The sequence below is a fragment of the Coturnix japonica genome, chromosome 1, assembly GCF_001577835.2.
Source record: "Coturnix japonica isolate 7356 chromosome 1, Coturnix japonica 2.1, whole genome shotgun sequence".
Taxonomy (NCBI): Eukaryota; Metazoa; Chordata; class Aves; order Galliformes; family Phasianidae; genus Coturnix; species Coturnix japonica.
The window spans coordinates 175,026,141-175,043,625 of NC_029516.1; the positions used below are offsets into that span (position 1 = coordinate 175,026,141).

The following is a 17,485-nucleotide window of genomic DNA, read 5'->3' on the forward strand; positions in this document are numbered from 1 at the left end:
AGCTCAAGGTTCTATGAAGGGGAGGGAATTCCCTGAAATAAGCTCTTTTTAGAGGAGCTTTCCAGCAGGAACTGCATCCAATTGAATGATCTTCTCAATTGATCCTCTCAGCTGCATCCAGATGTGGAGTCCTCAGTGTAGGGGAGACATGGAACTGCTGGAGGAGCATCCAGACGAGGGACACAACAATGATCCCAGGGATGGAACAGCTCTCCTATGGGCACAGGCTGAGAGCTGGGCTGTGCAGATAGCTCTATCGAAGGGGAGGGGAGAAGAAGAGAGAGAGAACGCGCGCCGAAAGGGAAGGGAAGAGAAGGGAAGGGAAGGGCCACAGGGCCCAAAAGCAGAGAAGAAGGGGAAACGGAAGAAAAGGTGCACAGGGGAAGGGGAAGGCGGAACGGGGGAAGGGGAAGGGCGAAAGGGAAGGGGAGGCAAGGGGAGGAAGGGGAGGCGAAGGGAAGGGGCAGGGAGGAAGGTTGGGGGAAGGGAGGGAGGGAGGGAAGGGAGAAAGGAGAAACCATGTGGACCCGGAAAGACCCGCAGCGCCCATAAGGGGAGGGAAGGGAGGAAGGGGAGGGGAAGGGAAGGGAAAGGGAGGAGAGGAGAAGAAAGGGAAGGAGGAAGGGAAGAGGAAGGGAAGGGAAGGGAAGGGAAGGGAAAGGGAAGGGAAGGGAAGGGAAGGGAAGGGAAGGTTGTGAGGTGAGCTGAGAGCAGCCTGTCAGTATCTAAAGGGCAGCGACAGGAAAGAAGGGGAGAGACTCTTGAGCAGGTTCTGTGGTGATAGAGAAAGGGGCTTGAAAAGCACAGAACATTTCCAGGAGCAGAGCACAACAGCCATCATCATAAGAGCAGACAGACTGAGGTGGGAAAAACCAAAAGGATGCAACATACATAGTCATAAGGAAGACAGAGCCAACAGCCTGTGTGGAAGTAAAGGAAACACATAGGAAGAGACATTTAAACAGTGTAAAACAGCGGAGCCACAAGCGAAACAAAGAAAGAGAAAAAGAAGATTGCTTAGAAACAAACAGCAGACAACAGAAGCTAACAACAAGCAGAGCTTCCTTGATATATAAAGACTAAGAGACATACAGGAAAAAATTACATTCGCCCATTACAATACTCGAGATCCATTTTAAAGGCCCAAACACTGGGCAGAATTCAGCTACACATCACCCAAGACAGAGCTTTGGCAGAACTTGAGCTTAAAAATAAAGTGTTTTTCTTCCTCAAGTGAGTGAAGAATTTACGACCGTGCGCCATCGGTCTACAGCAGCAACCAGCACAAAAAATGCTCTGTTCACCTTACATTGGCTTTTTTCTTCCCTCCCTTATACACGTCTGCTTCAGCTCCAGTCATTTAATCTTTTTCTTTCTTTTTTTTACTGCGAGGAAAAAAAGAAAATCAATATTGTGGCCGAGCGATGTGGCACAGCACAAAGCTGTTCTCCGCGCTATGCGAGCGCATAGGATTAGAAAGCCCACAGTGGGCTCATTCAGGAATGCATAACCTGAGTTTTGTTTGCTTTTGGGATCTGGGACTATTCTGTTTTGTTATTTGTTGGGAGCAAAGTTGTTGGGGCCCCCAACACAAGAAGGATGTGGAGCCATTGGAGGAAGGCCATGAAGATGATCAGAGGGCTGGAGCAGCTCCATTGTAGAGACAGGCTGAGAGAGCTGGGAGTCTTTAGCCTAGAGAAGAGAAGGTTCCAGGGAAACCTTATAGCGACCTTCCAGGACCTGGAGGGGCTGACAGAAAAGCTGGGGAGGGATTTTTTATATGGGCAGGTAGTGATGGGACAAGGGGAAATGGCTTTAAACTGATAGAGGGTAGATTTAGAGTAGAGATTAAGAGGAATTTCCTTATTGTGAGGGTGGTGAGATGCTGGCAGTGGTTGCCCATTGAGGCTGTGGATGCCCCCTGCCTGGAAGCACTCAAGGCCAGGCTGGATGGGGCTGTGAGCAGCCTGGGCTATGGGAGGTGTCCCTGCTACAGCAGGGATTGGGACTGGGTGAGCTGCATGGTCCCTCCCAACACATTTCCAGAACTGAAAGGAATGGAAGAACCCCAGAGGTTTGGGATGCTACACTCAAATGATAGTACCAGCTCCATCACATTGCCCATCTAGCAGCACCACGGCCAGCATACCCAAATACATCACACAGCTGGCATGCATGCTCATAAATCATAGAATCACAGAATCACTGAGGTTGGAAAAGACCTACAAGATCATCCAGTCCAACCGTCCCCCTATCACCCACAGTTCTCTCTAAACCAGTTCTCTCTAAACTATCCCCTCAACACATCATCTAATGATGTTGGGTCCAAATGACCCAAACCCAACCAGCAGCCCCCTCCTCGTCACTCCCCCAGATGGGGAAACTTGTACCTGTAGGGTTTTTGCTTCCTTATGACTTCAGGAACTCCACAAGTTACTGCCAGGAACCAGCCCAATATGAGCAGCAAAGCAGAGCTGAAATTCAAATCAGCTTCCAGCGCTGAGAAATGCATCACGTTGCTTGGTCGTGTTACTGTACAGAAGCAATGTATGTGCACATAAGATAATGAGAGCCCACATGAGTCGGAGCTCATTCCTCTCCCAGTCAAGTACCATTTCCCTGCCTGCTCTACTCACACCGATTAATAAACATGAAGAAATGCCAGAGGAAAAAATATTCACCGTACCCACTTCATCCATTTTTAATCACCCTGAAATCAATCCAACACCCTTTAAAATTCCTGCTTCACACAACCAGTAAGTGGTGGATCACCTCGTTAAATCCAGGGACGGCATTTCCCAGCAAATGGAAGAGAGCACGTTTGTGGAACATAAGAGCAGCAAAGCGGCCTCGTCTTCCTCAACAACCCCCACAAACCTGCTGACTTATGGCACAAGGGAGGATAAGGTCGACTTTACTTTCTTCCCACTCTAGTTTTGTCAGATGGTTTTCATGGCCAAAAAAAACCAATCTGTTGTCAAAGGCATCGCCCTTGCAATGGATAATACAGGAACTTTTTAATTAATAAGTTAATAAGAAATGGATTTAAGTTGAAGAAGGGCAGATTTAGGTTGGATGTCAGGGGGAAGCTCTTTACTATGAGAGTGGGGAGGTGCTGGAACAGCTGCCCAGAGAGGCTGTGGATGCCCCGTCCATCCCTGAGGTGTTCAAGGCCAGTTTGGATGGGGCCCTGGGCAGCCTGGGTTGGTATTCAGTGCATTTGGTTCTACGATTCCATGATTCAGAGCTCTGAGATGCACATTTTTAATCATCAAAACCACCAGATCAGGCCATTTGAACGCTGCCACTCCACCAAACCTTCCCAAGGCGTTGGACTCAAGGTTGTCCTGTTCATTGTAAAATTTCAAGTAACTGTTCAAATAAATTCCAAAATCCCTGTTATTTTTCCATTTCCTGCAGTCATTACAGAAGTAAAATGCAGAAAGACTGCACAGTGGCACACGGAGCATGAAGAGGGTTGTTTATCCAAAAAAACCCATTGATTTCCATTGGCTGAATCTCCACGATGTGCCACACGTGCTGGAGAACAGCTCTGGCAGCTCCTGGCTGAAGGAGAACATCACACACTGCAACCACGCAACACAAACCCTCAGAGATTTACTCACCAGCTTCACATCTCTGAGCCTGTGGACTTTATTATCAGCTTTTATTTAGCAATAGCTTCAATGAACACAGGGCAGCCTACCGAAGGTACATGAAGCACGGCATCTTATCAGCATATTAATCAGGTTCTGATAGGGAAAATGATCATGGTGTAAGCTACAATGAGTTTATGGTTCCACACTTGAAGCTCCAGAAAAGACTGATTCTTCATCCCTGATTCCCCTCCAGTGAGCTCATCCATTAGCCACAGGACTGGCAAGCACTGAGGACACACAACCTGCCCAAAAGTTGACCCAAACACTGAGGACACACAACCTGATGAACCAAAGACAGGCTGAAAAAGTTGATCCAGAGATTATTGGCAGCTGGATCCAGACCTGCTGGAGCACACAGCCAATAATGTTCTGCCCATTTCTTGTGTTCATTTCACCCTTCTGACCACTTCAATGAGCACTTCTACTTTCAAACCTTGGTTTATGCATTGTTTATCATTTAAACCAAATTGATCAGTCACAAACCCCAAAGCTGTAATGAGCTCCTGGGGTTATGGAAGGGCTCCATACAAGGTCTGTGAGAAACCTCCCTTCTAGACCCACTAAACCATTTCAAAACAATCTGAGAAATAAACACCTGACAACTCTTCAACTTGATGCTTCTCCTGTTGAAAGCCCATTTTCTCTGTCAATATGCATTTAAATATCCTCCAGAATAGCCTGTGGCTACGTAATAAACTGATCAATAGCTGAGCAATGCAAGTTAAAGCACAGCAAATGATGTCCAAGGGTAGAAATCAGCTTTAGATAGACAAAATCTGGCATTTCTAAAGCAAGAGCTATGTCAGCTTTCCGTGCCCTTGAGCACTGCCCGTATTGATATGTAAAGGAATGAGTGTTCTTCTTCTCCCTTCTGCAGTGTAACTTCAGTTTTCCCACCAAACATTAGACAAATTCATGCTTAAAAGACACTCTGGAATACTATTTGCCTGGCAAAGAAATAGCTCTTAATTTAAATTAACAAAATGGGAAACCCAAGCACCAACATGACCCACTTACTGCTTCCTTATCCTGCATCCATACAACCACTTGAATCTTCCATTCTTTGAGCTCCCACTGATACAACCAAGGACCTTATAGCATGTTCTTGAGTCCCACCTCTTCCAACCTTTTGGCCTTAGGTCACATCTACTGCTCTCTTCTCCCCATTTGCCATGAACTCTGGAAGATGAATGGCTGAAGCTTGGGGTGAAAGCAGCCCCACCTGGATGCCTATCAGAGCTGCCATAAGCAAGGAGGCCAATGGCTTTAAACATCTGAATGCACAACATAATCTTCATGGTGATTAACCAGCAGGTTATTTTAGAAGATAATTTCCTATTAATGTTACCATTCGACTTATTCAGAATGCAGTCGTGTAGAATTGGTTCATTTAAAACAGAAATCACCCTCTAAATTCCTCCCTCTGGAAAAATCAAGGTACAGGGTAAGAACTGAATATCTGCACCTCAGTGTTTAAATAAAATTGTCCTATAAAGTGCCAAGAAAGCAGCTCCTAAAACACAGAATGGCCTGGGCTGAAAAGGACCACGATGATCATGTAGTTCCAACCCCCTGCTGTGTGCAGGGTCACCAACCAGCAGCCCAGGCTGCCCAGAGCCACATCCAGCCTGGCCTTGAATGCCTGCAGGGATGGGGCATCCACAGCCTCCTTGGGCAACCTGTTCCAGTGCGTCACCACCCTCTGGGTGTAAAACTCCCTCCTAAGATCCAACCTAACATCCATGGCTGTTTGAAAGCAGAAAATCCACATTCAATGAGTATTTAACGTGGAGTTTCGAACACATGCAAAAAAAGTGAAGTGGGAGAGAAGTAGACTCTTATGAAACCCATCCACACACTGCAAAGTACAAAACGGCTGCTCTCTCCAGTGCACACTTTGGAACTGCTTCTCCCACCCGAGCACTGCTGGAGTCTGCAGTCCTCTCTCTATGTGATATTTCTGATTATTCACAGAGAAATTTTCCCAAAGCTTCTCATGCTTTGACTGGAAGACCAAAGTTTCCCCGTGTGAAGTATCTCCAACTAAGCAGCATGCATAAATTTAACCGAGGAAAAGAGAAATGGGGGATCAAAATAGGGCAGAACCTCTTTGAGGAACTCTCCATATACTGGAGTTATCAGCCAGGACTCCTCCAGCAACACAGCAGGACTCATCTGCTGCCAGAGAGAGGGAGCAGAGCCAACGCCGTGCAGATGAAACAGCTGAGAGTATTGGATGCTCACTTCCATGCGCTGTTGACCACTTCTCGCCACAAAGCAGTCTCATGTGTTAGGCTTAAAGTCAACTCACACAGCTGGTAAAGTGAACACGAAGTACAACCGCAACGTGGCACTTAATAGCTAATTAATAGCTAATGACACTCAACTAAACGTTAGAAGGAAGAGCGCTGCGAGGTGGATGGCAGGAAGGGTTGCACCATTAGAACCCTGCTGGGGAAACAACACCCAGGGAAGAACACAGACATCCAAATGGCAGCTTTTTTCCAAAGCAAGGCCCCTCTCTGGGCTCAATTCTTTCTCTGTCACTCCACATCATCTCCCTACTAGTCACATAATGATGGCGAGCATAACCCAATGCCTATTTCAAGCATTAAAAGTTGATGCTGTTAGACAGCTGAGTTCTAAACACAGGCTTCAAACAGACATGGGCATCACTGTTCAATGTAGGACCAACTCAACCCAAGTGTAATTTGAAAACAAAAACAACCAGCCAACAATGCAGTGTGAATCAGCGCCAACGACAACAACAGCGCGCTCCCCAAATAACTGGCTCCACCACGGGTGGAATTTGGGTCCAATCTCTTCTCATTAACCTCACTGCTGAGCCCCTGATGCCATCCACTTCTCCCTTGATTAAGGGACTCACCACTCGTTAACGACAGCCTTCTCCCGCCAACCAACAGGGAGGTTTTGGTCCTACCTGTGTATGCCATGTTCTTCGGGTTTCCATAGGGAGCCCCAGGCTGAACGGGGCTGTAAACCGGGTTCATGGTGGAAGATCAGGAACTCTGCAGACAAAAAGAAAGTAGAGGTGAGACAGCAGCCTGCACTCCTCTCCCGTTCAGAGGTCCACAGTGGTGCTGCATGCTGGGGTTACCTCGTTGTAATTCAGGACACGGTGAGCTGAGAAAAAAAAGGATTTACGGCTTGATGTTACAACCATAAAGCGTCTTCCATCATTCAAGTTTTGGATCTCTCCTTTATTTCCTCTAACTTCTTCACCATTGCACAGACTGCCTATAAATACACTTGGAACAAATTAATTTCACATATTCCCTACCTTCGTGGGCCTCAGGATTCATGACCCAGAATCTACCATGCAGTGAACAAGGAAAAGCCAGAAATTGAGCAGAGGAATTCACCTCTTCAGCAGAGCCTGTGTTTCTTGGGTGATGAAGACAGTGGGAACAGAGAACTGACCTTTCATCCGTAAGCCAACAAAAGACCCAATGAAATGGAGAGCAACTCAAACCGACTCCAGCAACCTCTTGCCCAAGGCCTGGGGGCTGCACAAGCATTTGTGGGTGCTGCCCAGGGCAAGCAGTGGCTGTTTGGGGTGGTCATGGACATGGCAAGGTGGGCGAGATGGCTCATCTCCAACAGCAGCACCCGCTGTCTTCTGTTGAGTCTTATTTAGAGGAAAACAAGTAGCTTGGGAATTCGCGTCTACCAGTTGTCAGTTAAGCAACTGCTCAGTTAATTATCTTAATGAAGCACATTCTCAATTCTGATTAATAGGAAAATCAGTCATTAAACTTTATTAGGCGACACATTTGTCTCCGCAGCTAGCTAGCGACAGTTTCAAAGGCGAACCCCAACGATCCTACTCCAAAACGTGAGGTTTTAAAATGTATTATTTTACAGCTCATAAATACAGTTGTCCTTTCCAAGCAAGTCTCTCGTGATGGATGTGCAATTTGTTAGATCATTAACTCCTTCCGCTGTACCTCAGGACAGTAAACAAGTCAAATGTTAAACGCTAGGAACAACCGACTTGACAACAATTACTGCTTAATTAATCAGCTGCCCCTCCACCCCAAAGTTAGCAGAGAAAGAGCAATTGTCAGAGCAAAGGAAATGATGGCTGTAAGGCGCATTGCAGCAATTGAGACTGGAAGGATTTATGAGCGAACACAAGAGCTCCATGGGATGGCCATGGTGTTGGCCATGGGATATCAGCACAGAGCTCCCATGCACCGCGAGCTGGGCACCTCAATATCAGGACTATTAGAGCACGTCCAAAGGAAGGTTACAGGGATGGGGAAGGGTCTGGAGGGCAAAGAGTGTGAGGAGTGGCTGAGGAGGGCCACCACAGCTCAATGTATAAAGAGCTGCAGAATTCATGTTGAGGCTCCTATAGCAATGCTCTGTGCTTTGAGGGTTCCTGTTGGGTTTTGGTCTTTCAGACTGGACATCCCACCTGGTGCATGGTTTGCAGGAGCCCACAGGACCAGCACTGGTTTTGATCACTGTGTCCCATGCGAGTTTGGAGGACACCAGGTGGTCAATGAGAGCGGAGCTGCTGAAATAAACGTGGTCTGCACACATCGGAACCGCTTTGAGCATGGAAATAACAACACAGTTGGTGGGAGCCACCTCCCCAGTGCAACAGTGCTCTGAATCACAGCAGCAGCAAAGCACAGAACCTAACAGCTCCTACACAGCACGTGATGCCTTACGTCAGAAATGCCACAAGCAGGACCTGATTGGAAATGGAGGACAGCTAACAGATGAGAAATGAAGCAGTACAATCCAATACAGGCACAAGATCTGTGGGGCTCAGCTTCCTCTCACCTCCCCACATCTCCTCTTGCTCCCCCTATAGATAAAGAAGGCTTTGGTGAACCACCACCACATACGTCTGGCTGCATGGGGTGCTGTGTTAAAAGGCAAAGAACACACTTCTTGAGAAGGACAAAAGAAAATGCCTCTTAGCCAAAACACACAGATTATAATCACACGATGGGGTTGAGAGCCCGGTGAGGAAGAAGCTCTTCCTTCCCACTTGGCATGCGTGGCATTACCTCCAGCCAGCATGGAAGAGTCGATGCATTTCAGACGGATGATTTTCTTTCTTTTTAGCATCTTGTCTTAAAAGCACATTCAGATGAGCTTCCGATACATTCTGCAAGACAACACCATTCAAAACCCCATTTAAAATTCATTACAGGCACTGCGTCGTGGCATTCGAAAAGTAACACTGAAATGGGAATAGAATGGGATTAGCAAAATTAAATCTCCCTCATCACAATGACTTGCAGCACTTGCTCACGGCCATGAGTGCACAACAAAAAGACTAACAGTAATGAATCATCAACAGACAACTGCAAGTACGGCTGTGCTGCATGGAGCTCCCACAGCTCCCCAGTCCCCATAACAGCGATGCTCCACTGCCTGGAAGCTGCTGAGACCCCGCTAAGAGCTGAAGGATTGACCCCAGCTGCAATGCCATGGGAATGAGTTGTGAGCAAACAGCCTTGGGATACTTTCTGGCTGTAACCTGGTGACATTTCCATCTATTTTCTCCTTCCTATGCACCACTGGTTTCCTGATGTTGGTTTGCTTTGTGCCTTTGGAAAAGCTCTGTGTGGGACCACCTTTGTTGCCTCCCAAAGCAATCAAAGCTTTGAATCCTCCAACATTGATGGCCATCAACAATTTTACACACAAACAAATTTTAATGCAAATATTTCTATGTTCACACTGGCGCAAGCAGCATCTCCCCCCCCCAATACTCAGATCTGAAGGTATTGCATGCTTCTGCACACAGAAAATCATTGAATTGCTGTGAATGATTAAGACCTCCAAGATCCCCAAGCCTGATCCCAACCCAACTCTACCAGCCATGTCCCTCAGTGCCACATCTCCAAGGCTCTGGAACTCCTCCAGGGATGGTGACCCCACCACCTCTTTGGAAGCAGAGAAACAGTGCTGAAGGAGATGGGAGAAACTCTGAGAGCACAAATCCAGCGTGCAAGCTTCAGGAAGGTGATAAAGTTATTTTTCATGTTCTTTGCAGACGAAGTGAAGAATATCTTATAAACATAGCGTTACTTGGAAATAAATATATTTTACAGTATTCTTAAAAGAGGGAGGCTGGCCGTGACAGGCGCATCTTTCACGTTCCTGGGAAATTGAATTGTAGATTGAATCATAAATTTAGACACAACTGCAATGAAAAGAGTAAACAACATGAAGGTGAGTTATCGTGGATGAGGCTCCACCTCGCTCCACCCCAGCTCTTGTGTTGTACTTTTCAGCACTGAGGTTGTAATGCACCGTCAGGATGTGGTCAGTGGGCAGGGTGGGGGTGGGCTCAGACATGGGGATCTGGGAGGTCTTCCCCAGCCTTGATGATTCTGCAGTCTGTTCTGAAATCAGAACATAAGTGCTTCTTGCTCTTATGTTTTTCTGTTGAAATCGAGTGGCATTTTCCCCATGCACGTACCAAGAATTATTTATTTCTTGTCGGCCAGCATGGAACCAAACATCAGAGGCTGCGAGCAAAGACAAACCCAGAAGAGATATTTCCTTCTTGATCTGCACATCAGTGTTTAAACTCGTTTCACAAAAGTCACATGCTAATTCTATTCAGCCCAAACCTCCTTGAACACAAAAAGCTCTCCTGACCTTGCACTGCATTCTCATTCCAATCATTTCCTGACCATTTTTCAGTTAAGCCATTTGAAGTTTGACCCTCACTTGGGATCTGCCAAACTAATTCAATTAACTTTCTATCCACGTTTTGAAGGGTAACGCACCCGAGCTCAGCTTTCCACACAACATCGTTTTCACAACCAGTACTTCCTACTTACACAAATTAGATGGAATCACAGCATGGTTGTGTTGGAAGGGTCTCTAAAGCTCCATCCATGGCCTTGGGCACCTCCAGGGTTGGGGCACCCATAGCTCTGGGCAAAGTAGACTTCTTTGGGTATAGCAGAATGAACACGTCTCGAGTAGAGAATAATATTTAACCTAAGCTTTTAGAGAAGAATCTGGTCAAAACTGACACTGTTTGGCTTCGTCTTCTATTAAAAGAATAAAACATAATTTAAAAATATTTATCGATTTAGATGGGTGAACCAAAGGAAGGCCAGGCTACAGAAGAAGTTCAGTGCTGCATTAACTATGAATTACTAACACTAAGTTTCGGTTGTGCAACATGGTGTCTACTTTTACCCCTATAACTGCACCTCAGCCATAACTTGACCTTGAGTCACCGACCTTGGAGGTGTTGAAGGAGCGTTTACATGTTGGGTTGAGGGATGTGGTTTAGTGAGAGCTATTGGTGATAGGCGGTTGGACTGGATGACCCTGGAGGTCTCTTCCAGCCCTGGTGATTCCATGTTTATCTTTTCTTCCATCCAGAGAAAGGGTTATTCCAGCGTGTTCCCAAATGAGACAAATTCAGATTTGTTAATCAGCTCATCTGGGGCTTGTTCACTTGCAGGAACTGCATCTTGTTGGACACAAAATGGGAACGTGCCTGTGTGTTCATGACATGGAAAACTTAATGGCTTATTTGTAAGCACGAAGCAGCTCGACGTTACCAACCCCATGCTGCCTCAAAAATAAGAGCTGAGGAATGAAAAATCCTCACCTTCCCATTGCTGAAGTTTATGATCGACCTAAAAGCCAGAGGATCTAAATAACTTCATCATTCAATTACACTAAACAGGATAAAAACATACAATAAAAGAAATGTCCTGGCCTGGAGCTTCTACAAACACCCTTTGGCCTTCAAATGTGAAACTAGTTCACTACAACAAAACTTCAGAAATATTAGTATAGAAAATGATTCTAACACAAAGTGATGCTATATTAATTGGTATTCAGAGAGCAAAATGTCTGCATGCAGATGAACCAGCATTATAAATTCTTTGCTTTACATCTGCAAGATAGATGGGTTTTCCCCAGCAGGTAACCAATAAATAAAAGCATCTTTAAAGATATCTAACACATGTGTCCCTGTGTGTCCAACACCAGCTCCCAGTAGTTCTCAAAGGCATTCACTGATATATCCCCATTAATTCCTTCAAATTGAGACCTGCTGACTTTTCCTTTTGAAGCAAACCCTGCTGTAATGCTACACGTAGTGCTCCCATCCTGCCCTCCGACTGAGCCACATCTTGTCTGGTGATTATCTCAATTCTTTTATCTGAACAACTCAACTTCATTGTGTTTTGCGAGGGAGACAACCCAGGATACACAGTTGGAAGCCTCTGATTCTACCTCTGCACAAACGATGGCTTCGGAGATTGGGGTTGGTCATTAGAGAAGCCATGGGGACACAAGAAGCCCTGAGGGGCAGCAGGGCTCAGGCTGCTGTTCCCAGTTCTCCATTCACCTCTATTTATCCTGGAGCACATCCATCAAATATAACGTTTCAAGATGCCTCACCCACCAGATCACAACAGTTTATTTACCCCATCAGCCCTGATGCCAAACAGGCACTAAGCATCACTTTTTGGTTAACTTAAAGCAGAATTTGACCTACCACACAATTACTGAAACTTTGGTTTTTCCCTGGATTATAAACATCCATCTTAAATCATTGTGGCAACTTTCAAGCAGTCACCGTGAAAGAAAGCAAAATATTCTCCCTTATCTTTCTTATCCAAGGCTCCTCAAACTGCTCCAGACCTTGCTCAGCCAACCACTGCTCTCCCACTAAGAGAAGGTATAATTTAGAAGCCAGACATAAAAGCAGCCACAAAAACAATATTCATAAAATACAATTTATGCACTAATAAAAACAAGCTTCCCCTCTTCTGAGCTTTTTCTAAGTATGAAGCAATCCATCACCCCCAAAGCTGCTCTCTGCAGCAGCTCAGAAGCCTGAAGGAGAGCAGCGGGTATGCGCTCGTCGTAACGCATACCAAGAGAGCCCCAGAGCCAAAGCCTTGCTACCATACATGTATTGGTTTTCATACAGAAGACTTGAGCATTTGTGGAGATGCAGACTCACATCTCGAAGGGATTAGAGCACAAAACATGTCAGGGTAAGACTGAGAATTAGAAGGTTGGACAGAGCCCACTCCCACCTGCAGAACCGTCGGCACATCCGAATCACAGACGAACCACCTCTTGGTTTTAGCCCACCCTATAGCGTTGTGTTTCCTCTTCCACAAAGTCAAACTAAATGGCATGAACCAACTTCAGACCCACTGCACAATCAGTCAATACCGGAAAAGGTCACATTATCCTCAAAGACATGTTTCAATTTACGTTTTCCTCCAGAATTTCCAACCGCAGCCGCTAATTGCTTTCCTTCCATTTCTGCAGTCACTCCCCTCCGTCAGAGAGAACCACTTTCCAGCCGTATCCTGAACACTGAAAACATCTTCCCACGCACTGCAACGGGATAACGATCTCAACTGGTGTCTGAGTGGAGGACAAAGTTGACGCACCAGAAATACAATACTCCTGGAATTAAATCAGACCAGAACTGAGAGGGCCTCTTAATAATACACAAAACAGAACCCTGCCAGCTTTACTGGGTCAGCACTCAAGCCCTGCAGGTTTCTACTGTGTGATTTACAACTTCCAGCCACAATGGCTCCTTGATGCCCTCCAAGGTCCTCTGCCGAGTCCCCAGTCCTTTCTTTTCTGGTCCAGATTGAAATACTGCTCTACTATAGAGTCATTAAGGTTGGAACAGACTTCTAAGTCCATTAAGTCCATTCTATCAACCACGCATCGATGGAGAGGCAATGCCAAAGCACCTGGTGCAAGAGCACAGAACCAAGTAAAGGTAAGGAAACATTACATCAGATGAGTGTGATCTTGAAAGCTTTAAATGAAGGCTATGTAAGCTCACAAAGCTGTACTCAAGCACAAACTCAATGCTCAGTGTGAGAGTTACCAGGGTTAGGGATAGGCACTATAGAAGACCAAGCTCTGTGAGTCTACAGTACACTTCTACAATACATGCAATATGCAGAGTTCATGTTCTCGTTCCATAATCACTGTAAAACCCAGGGAAGTTTTTCAGCCTGCATTGCTCCCATTCACCCAAACAGCCCCAGGCTCCTGGGAACGCTCCCAGCAGACACAAAGGGAGGGATGAAAGGCCACAGCAAGTCAACAATGAACTCTCCTCGCAGGTTTCCGGATTTTCCTTCCCAAAATAAAGAGCTTGGAAGGGCTTCAATGGAGTCTGAAGGAGCTCACAGCTGGCAGTTGCTATCAGCACTCTCAGCTGAAAAGAAAAACTCCCAATTCAGTGTGGCCTGACTGCTTTTTGGGGGGATACGGCGGGATTGGGGCTGAATGGCACCACGTGAGCAAACAGCAAAGCAGCTCCATTGAAAATACCAGTATATGCTCACATGAAAAAATACCCACATAATTCTCTGTGGTCTCTCCAAATACATTAGGAAGGAAATGCTGACTTGTTGGCTGCCATCCCAAAACAGCCCAGCAAACATCTCTCTTCAAATGAGAGCATTTCCATGCACCTCAAATGGGTTTCTCCCCCATATGCAGAGCCATCCAGACAACCACGGCTTCGGGATCCCCATATTAATCCCTATCACAAGAGATTGAGTTTGCAATTTAATTGATACATTAATTGATTAAAAAAATAATTAACATATTACCCCAAATTTTCCCCATGGCCTCACTTGGACACTGCTCATAGCAAAGGCCGTTCCGCACAGATCCTACATGGACCCAAATACAGACAAACATCCCTTATTTATGGATTCATTTTCAGGGGGAGGAGGGGGGATAAAATAAGATCCTTAATTTGCAAGCAGTTTCTGACACGTTTCTTTTCATCCCGATAGTAACATCTCTGTGCACAGCATCCTCTGTGCCATCACTCTTCATAACGATTCAATCCATGCCTTAAATTAACCCCATCAATCATCCAACAGGTGCTCTCCACCTACTCAGGAGATTTCCCTTCTCCCAGTTTTCCCCTGACAGCACCCAGATTGATAACTGATGTTACCTGGGATAGAAAACACAGCCTGGCAGTGTTGTTTATTTCTTTTGTTTTAAGCTTCCATCTACAATCAGCTTTTAATGAACTCACAGCTCTATTCTTACATGCCCCCAAAATGGGCTCAATGTTCCAATGCAGCGTTTCATGCAATACCAGGTGGAGCACGCCGTGCTCTTCTTAACAAAATCCAATTCCTGGCTTCAGTTTTAACAGCTTCCAGCAATGAGGATGATAAACAGAGAGTGAATAAGGAGCTGTGCTGTAGGAAATACTGGGACGTGAGGAATATCCCATTGCAACAGTGGAGGAGGATGGAGACGGACATGGACAGTGGGATGGGTTGAGGTTGGGATTGGGGATCTTAGAGGTCTTCTTCATCCTTGATGGTGCTCAGCACAGCCGTGGTGCAGAGTATGGGGCAGGACCTGGGAGATCTTCAGGCCAATTGCCAGGCAACGTGGGAAACAATGTCCGTAATGGAAAGAGGAGGAGGGCAAACAGAGAGAGTAAGCATGACCTCTGTAATTCACAGGGCCTGGGAACGTGCCCTTAGTGAAGAGTGGCATTACACAGCGAGACGTTTCTCTAAGGTTTCCCCTTTCTTTCCTTCTTTCTTTCCTTCCTTCTTTCCTTCATTGTTTTTTTCCTTTACTCTTTCATTTTTTCCTTCTTTCCTTCCTTCTTTCTTCCTTTCTTTCCTTCTTTCTTTTCTTGGTGTCATGCAGAGGAAGAGCAATGGCTCTTTTTTAGAAGGATTACACTCTGCAGAGAGGTAAAATCTCCTGTCGTTTTCATAGGAGAATGGGAAACCATGGCAGAGGCCAAACATCTTTGCATGCCATCAGACCCTGCTTCCTTCCAACAGCAAGAGCTCACAGTTATCTGCTGACCCAGCCCTGTAATCTCCTCCTGGGCTGTGTTCAGCACACTGAGCCTCCTGCTTTGCATTCACCACTGGCATCTGGTTTTGAAAGCCTTCTGTTGAGAGGGAGACAGAAAACTGAACACAGGGGAGAATAGCTGGGGCTGTGCCTCCAGTTGTTGGCAAAGGGAGCAGTGAGCAAGAACACCCACTGCACACTGTAATGCTGCTCAAACATGAGGTGACCTGCTTGACCATGTCCCATGTCTTGACACACATCCTGATATAGGCTGGAGACTTTGGAAAACCATAGGATCGCATTGAAAGACCTTCAAGATCATCAAGTCCAACCACTAACCTGAACTGCTGAGTGCCATCACTACACCATGTCCCTCAGTGCCGTGTCCACACATCACAGGCAGATGGTGATAGGAAAGAGGAGAGATTTAGGTCAGATGTGCAGAAGAAATACTTTACCTAAAGGGTGGTGAGGCCCTGGCACTGCTGCCCAGAGATGGGGGTGCCCATCCCTTTGGGTGCCCAACGCCATGGATGGGGCTGTGGGCACCTGGGGTCCCTGCCCATGGAGTGCTGGGGTTGGGTGGCCTTTAAGGTCCTTTGTAGCCCAAACCAGCCTGGGATCCACTGATCTCTGAAATTCCTCCAGGGGTGGCACTGAATCACAGGGTTCAGGCTGGGAAGAACCTTCACAAGACCTTCACATGGATCTGCACAACCTCCTGGCAGACCTGCCCATGAAAACTCCAGGAGGATTTGGGTTAATCAAAAGCTTACCAACATGGTTTAGGAATTGGGACTAATTTCATTATGCCACGGTCCTTTTAACATGAAAACAATCAATACATTAATAGTAGAGCTCCCTTTGAAGCACACGCACTACCAGGGAGCTATAGGTGTGATGGAGCTCGGTTGAGAGAAAGCAATGCTGGATGCATTCAGTGAGGCCTTTAAGCCTCTAAAAACCCACTGAACCTCTTAAATCAGTTCAGCTGGGAAGTCTATAGGAGAACATCCCTGCAAGGGAACACAGCGGCCTGCCTTGCAGCTCGCCCACACTCGCTGCCAGAGCTGTCAGGTCCCATGCTGCTCCCTGAACCAAGCGAGCTGAGCATGAATCACGACGGATCGGGGTTTCAGAACAAAGGCTCATTTCTCCAGCTCTCCTGGCTGGCAGGACCAGCAGCACCTCGCTAAGTGCAGGTATTTCACCACTCCCAGGCAATTACGGGCTTGGATTCAGTAGGAGGACAACAAGAAGTGCTATTCCTCTGAAATACATCATGCCCTGTAACCAGGGATGGCTTTTAGGCTGCCTCCCGAAATAAACTGAGCCATTACGAGTCGTCGGGTTTCAGTACCTTTCCAAGTTCTGTAATTGCTTCCCCAGCTCACATAGGGTTGAATGGATACACGGCCTTCAGATGTCCCAGGGGGACCCATACAGCCTTGCCACCGGGGCACCCCAATGCCTGTGGGAACAGCACTTACTTAAGGGTGAGGGTGGGCATCTATTCCAGACCTACAGCCAGAAGAACGGGTAGGTGCCTGCAAATGGAGCAGCTCCTCGCCAACAAACAGATTGCATCACACAAAAGTATTTTTAGAGCCATCCACAGCACGAGTTTTGTACACCATACAAGAGGGCATTCACTAAAAACAGCCACAACACGACCCCAAAACTACCACAAAGCTGATTTTTTTCCCTTTAGCCACTTTTGCTCCATTAAAACTTCCCATCCACGAAGATCAGGTTGGATGGAGCCCTGGGCAATCTGATCCAGTGGTTGGCAACCAGCCCATGGAATGGGGTTGGAAGTGGATGGGCTTTAAGGCCCCTTCCAACCCAACCACTGCATGATTCTATACATCTATGATCATACATGTCTGTGATTCTATGACTCCATGAAGGCAGGGTGTATGCAGGGGAAGGAAGGGGAAGGGGAAGGGGAAGGGGAAAGGGAAGGGGAA

At 46.5% G+C, this 17,485-nt stretch overlaps 1 protein-coding gene across 3 annotated transcripts in view; it reads right to left on the reverse strand.

Annotated features, from left to right (window-relative positions):
• The window catches only part of FAM168A (family with sequence similarity 168 member A), an 88,765-nt gene that overhangs the window by 56,027 nt on the left and 15,253 nt on the right, over positions 1-17,485 (reverse strand). For 2 of the 3 annotated variants that reach the window (XM_015852665.2, XM_032442317.1), the window contains exon 3: positions 6,601-6,688. The exons of the other annotated variant lie outside the window; for it this stretch is intronic. In XM_015852665.2, the coding sequence (XP_015708151.1) occupies positions 6,601-6,670 (70 nt within the window). In that variant the 5' untranslated portion in view covers positions 6,671-6,688. The remainder of the gene's footprint in view (positions 1-6,600; positions 6,689-17,485) is intronic. 3 annotated transcript variants of the gene reach the window in all.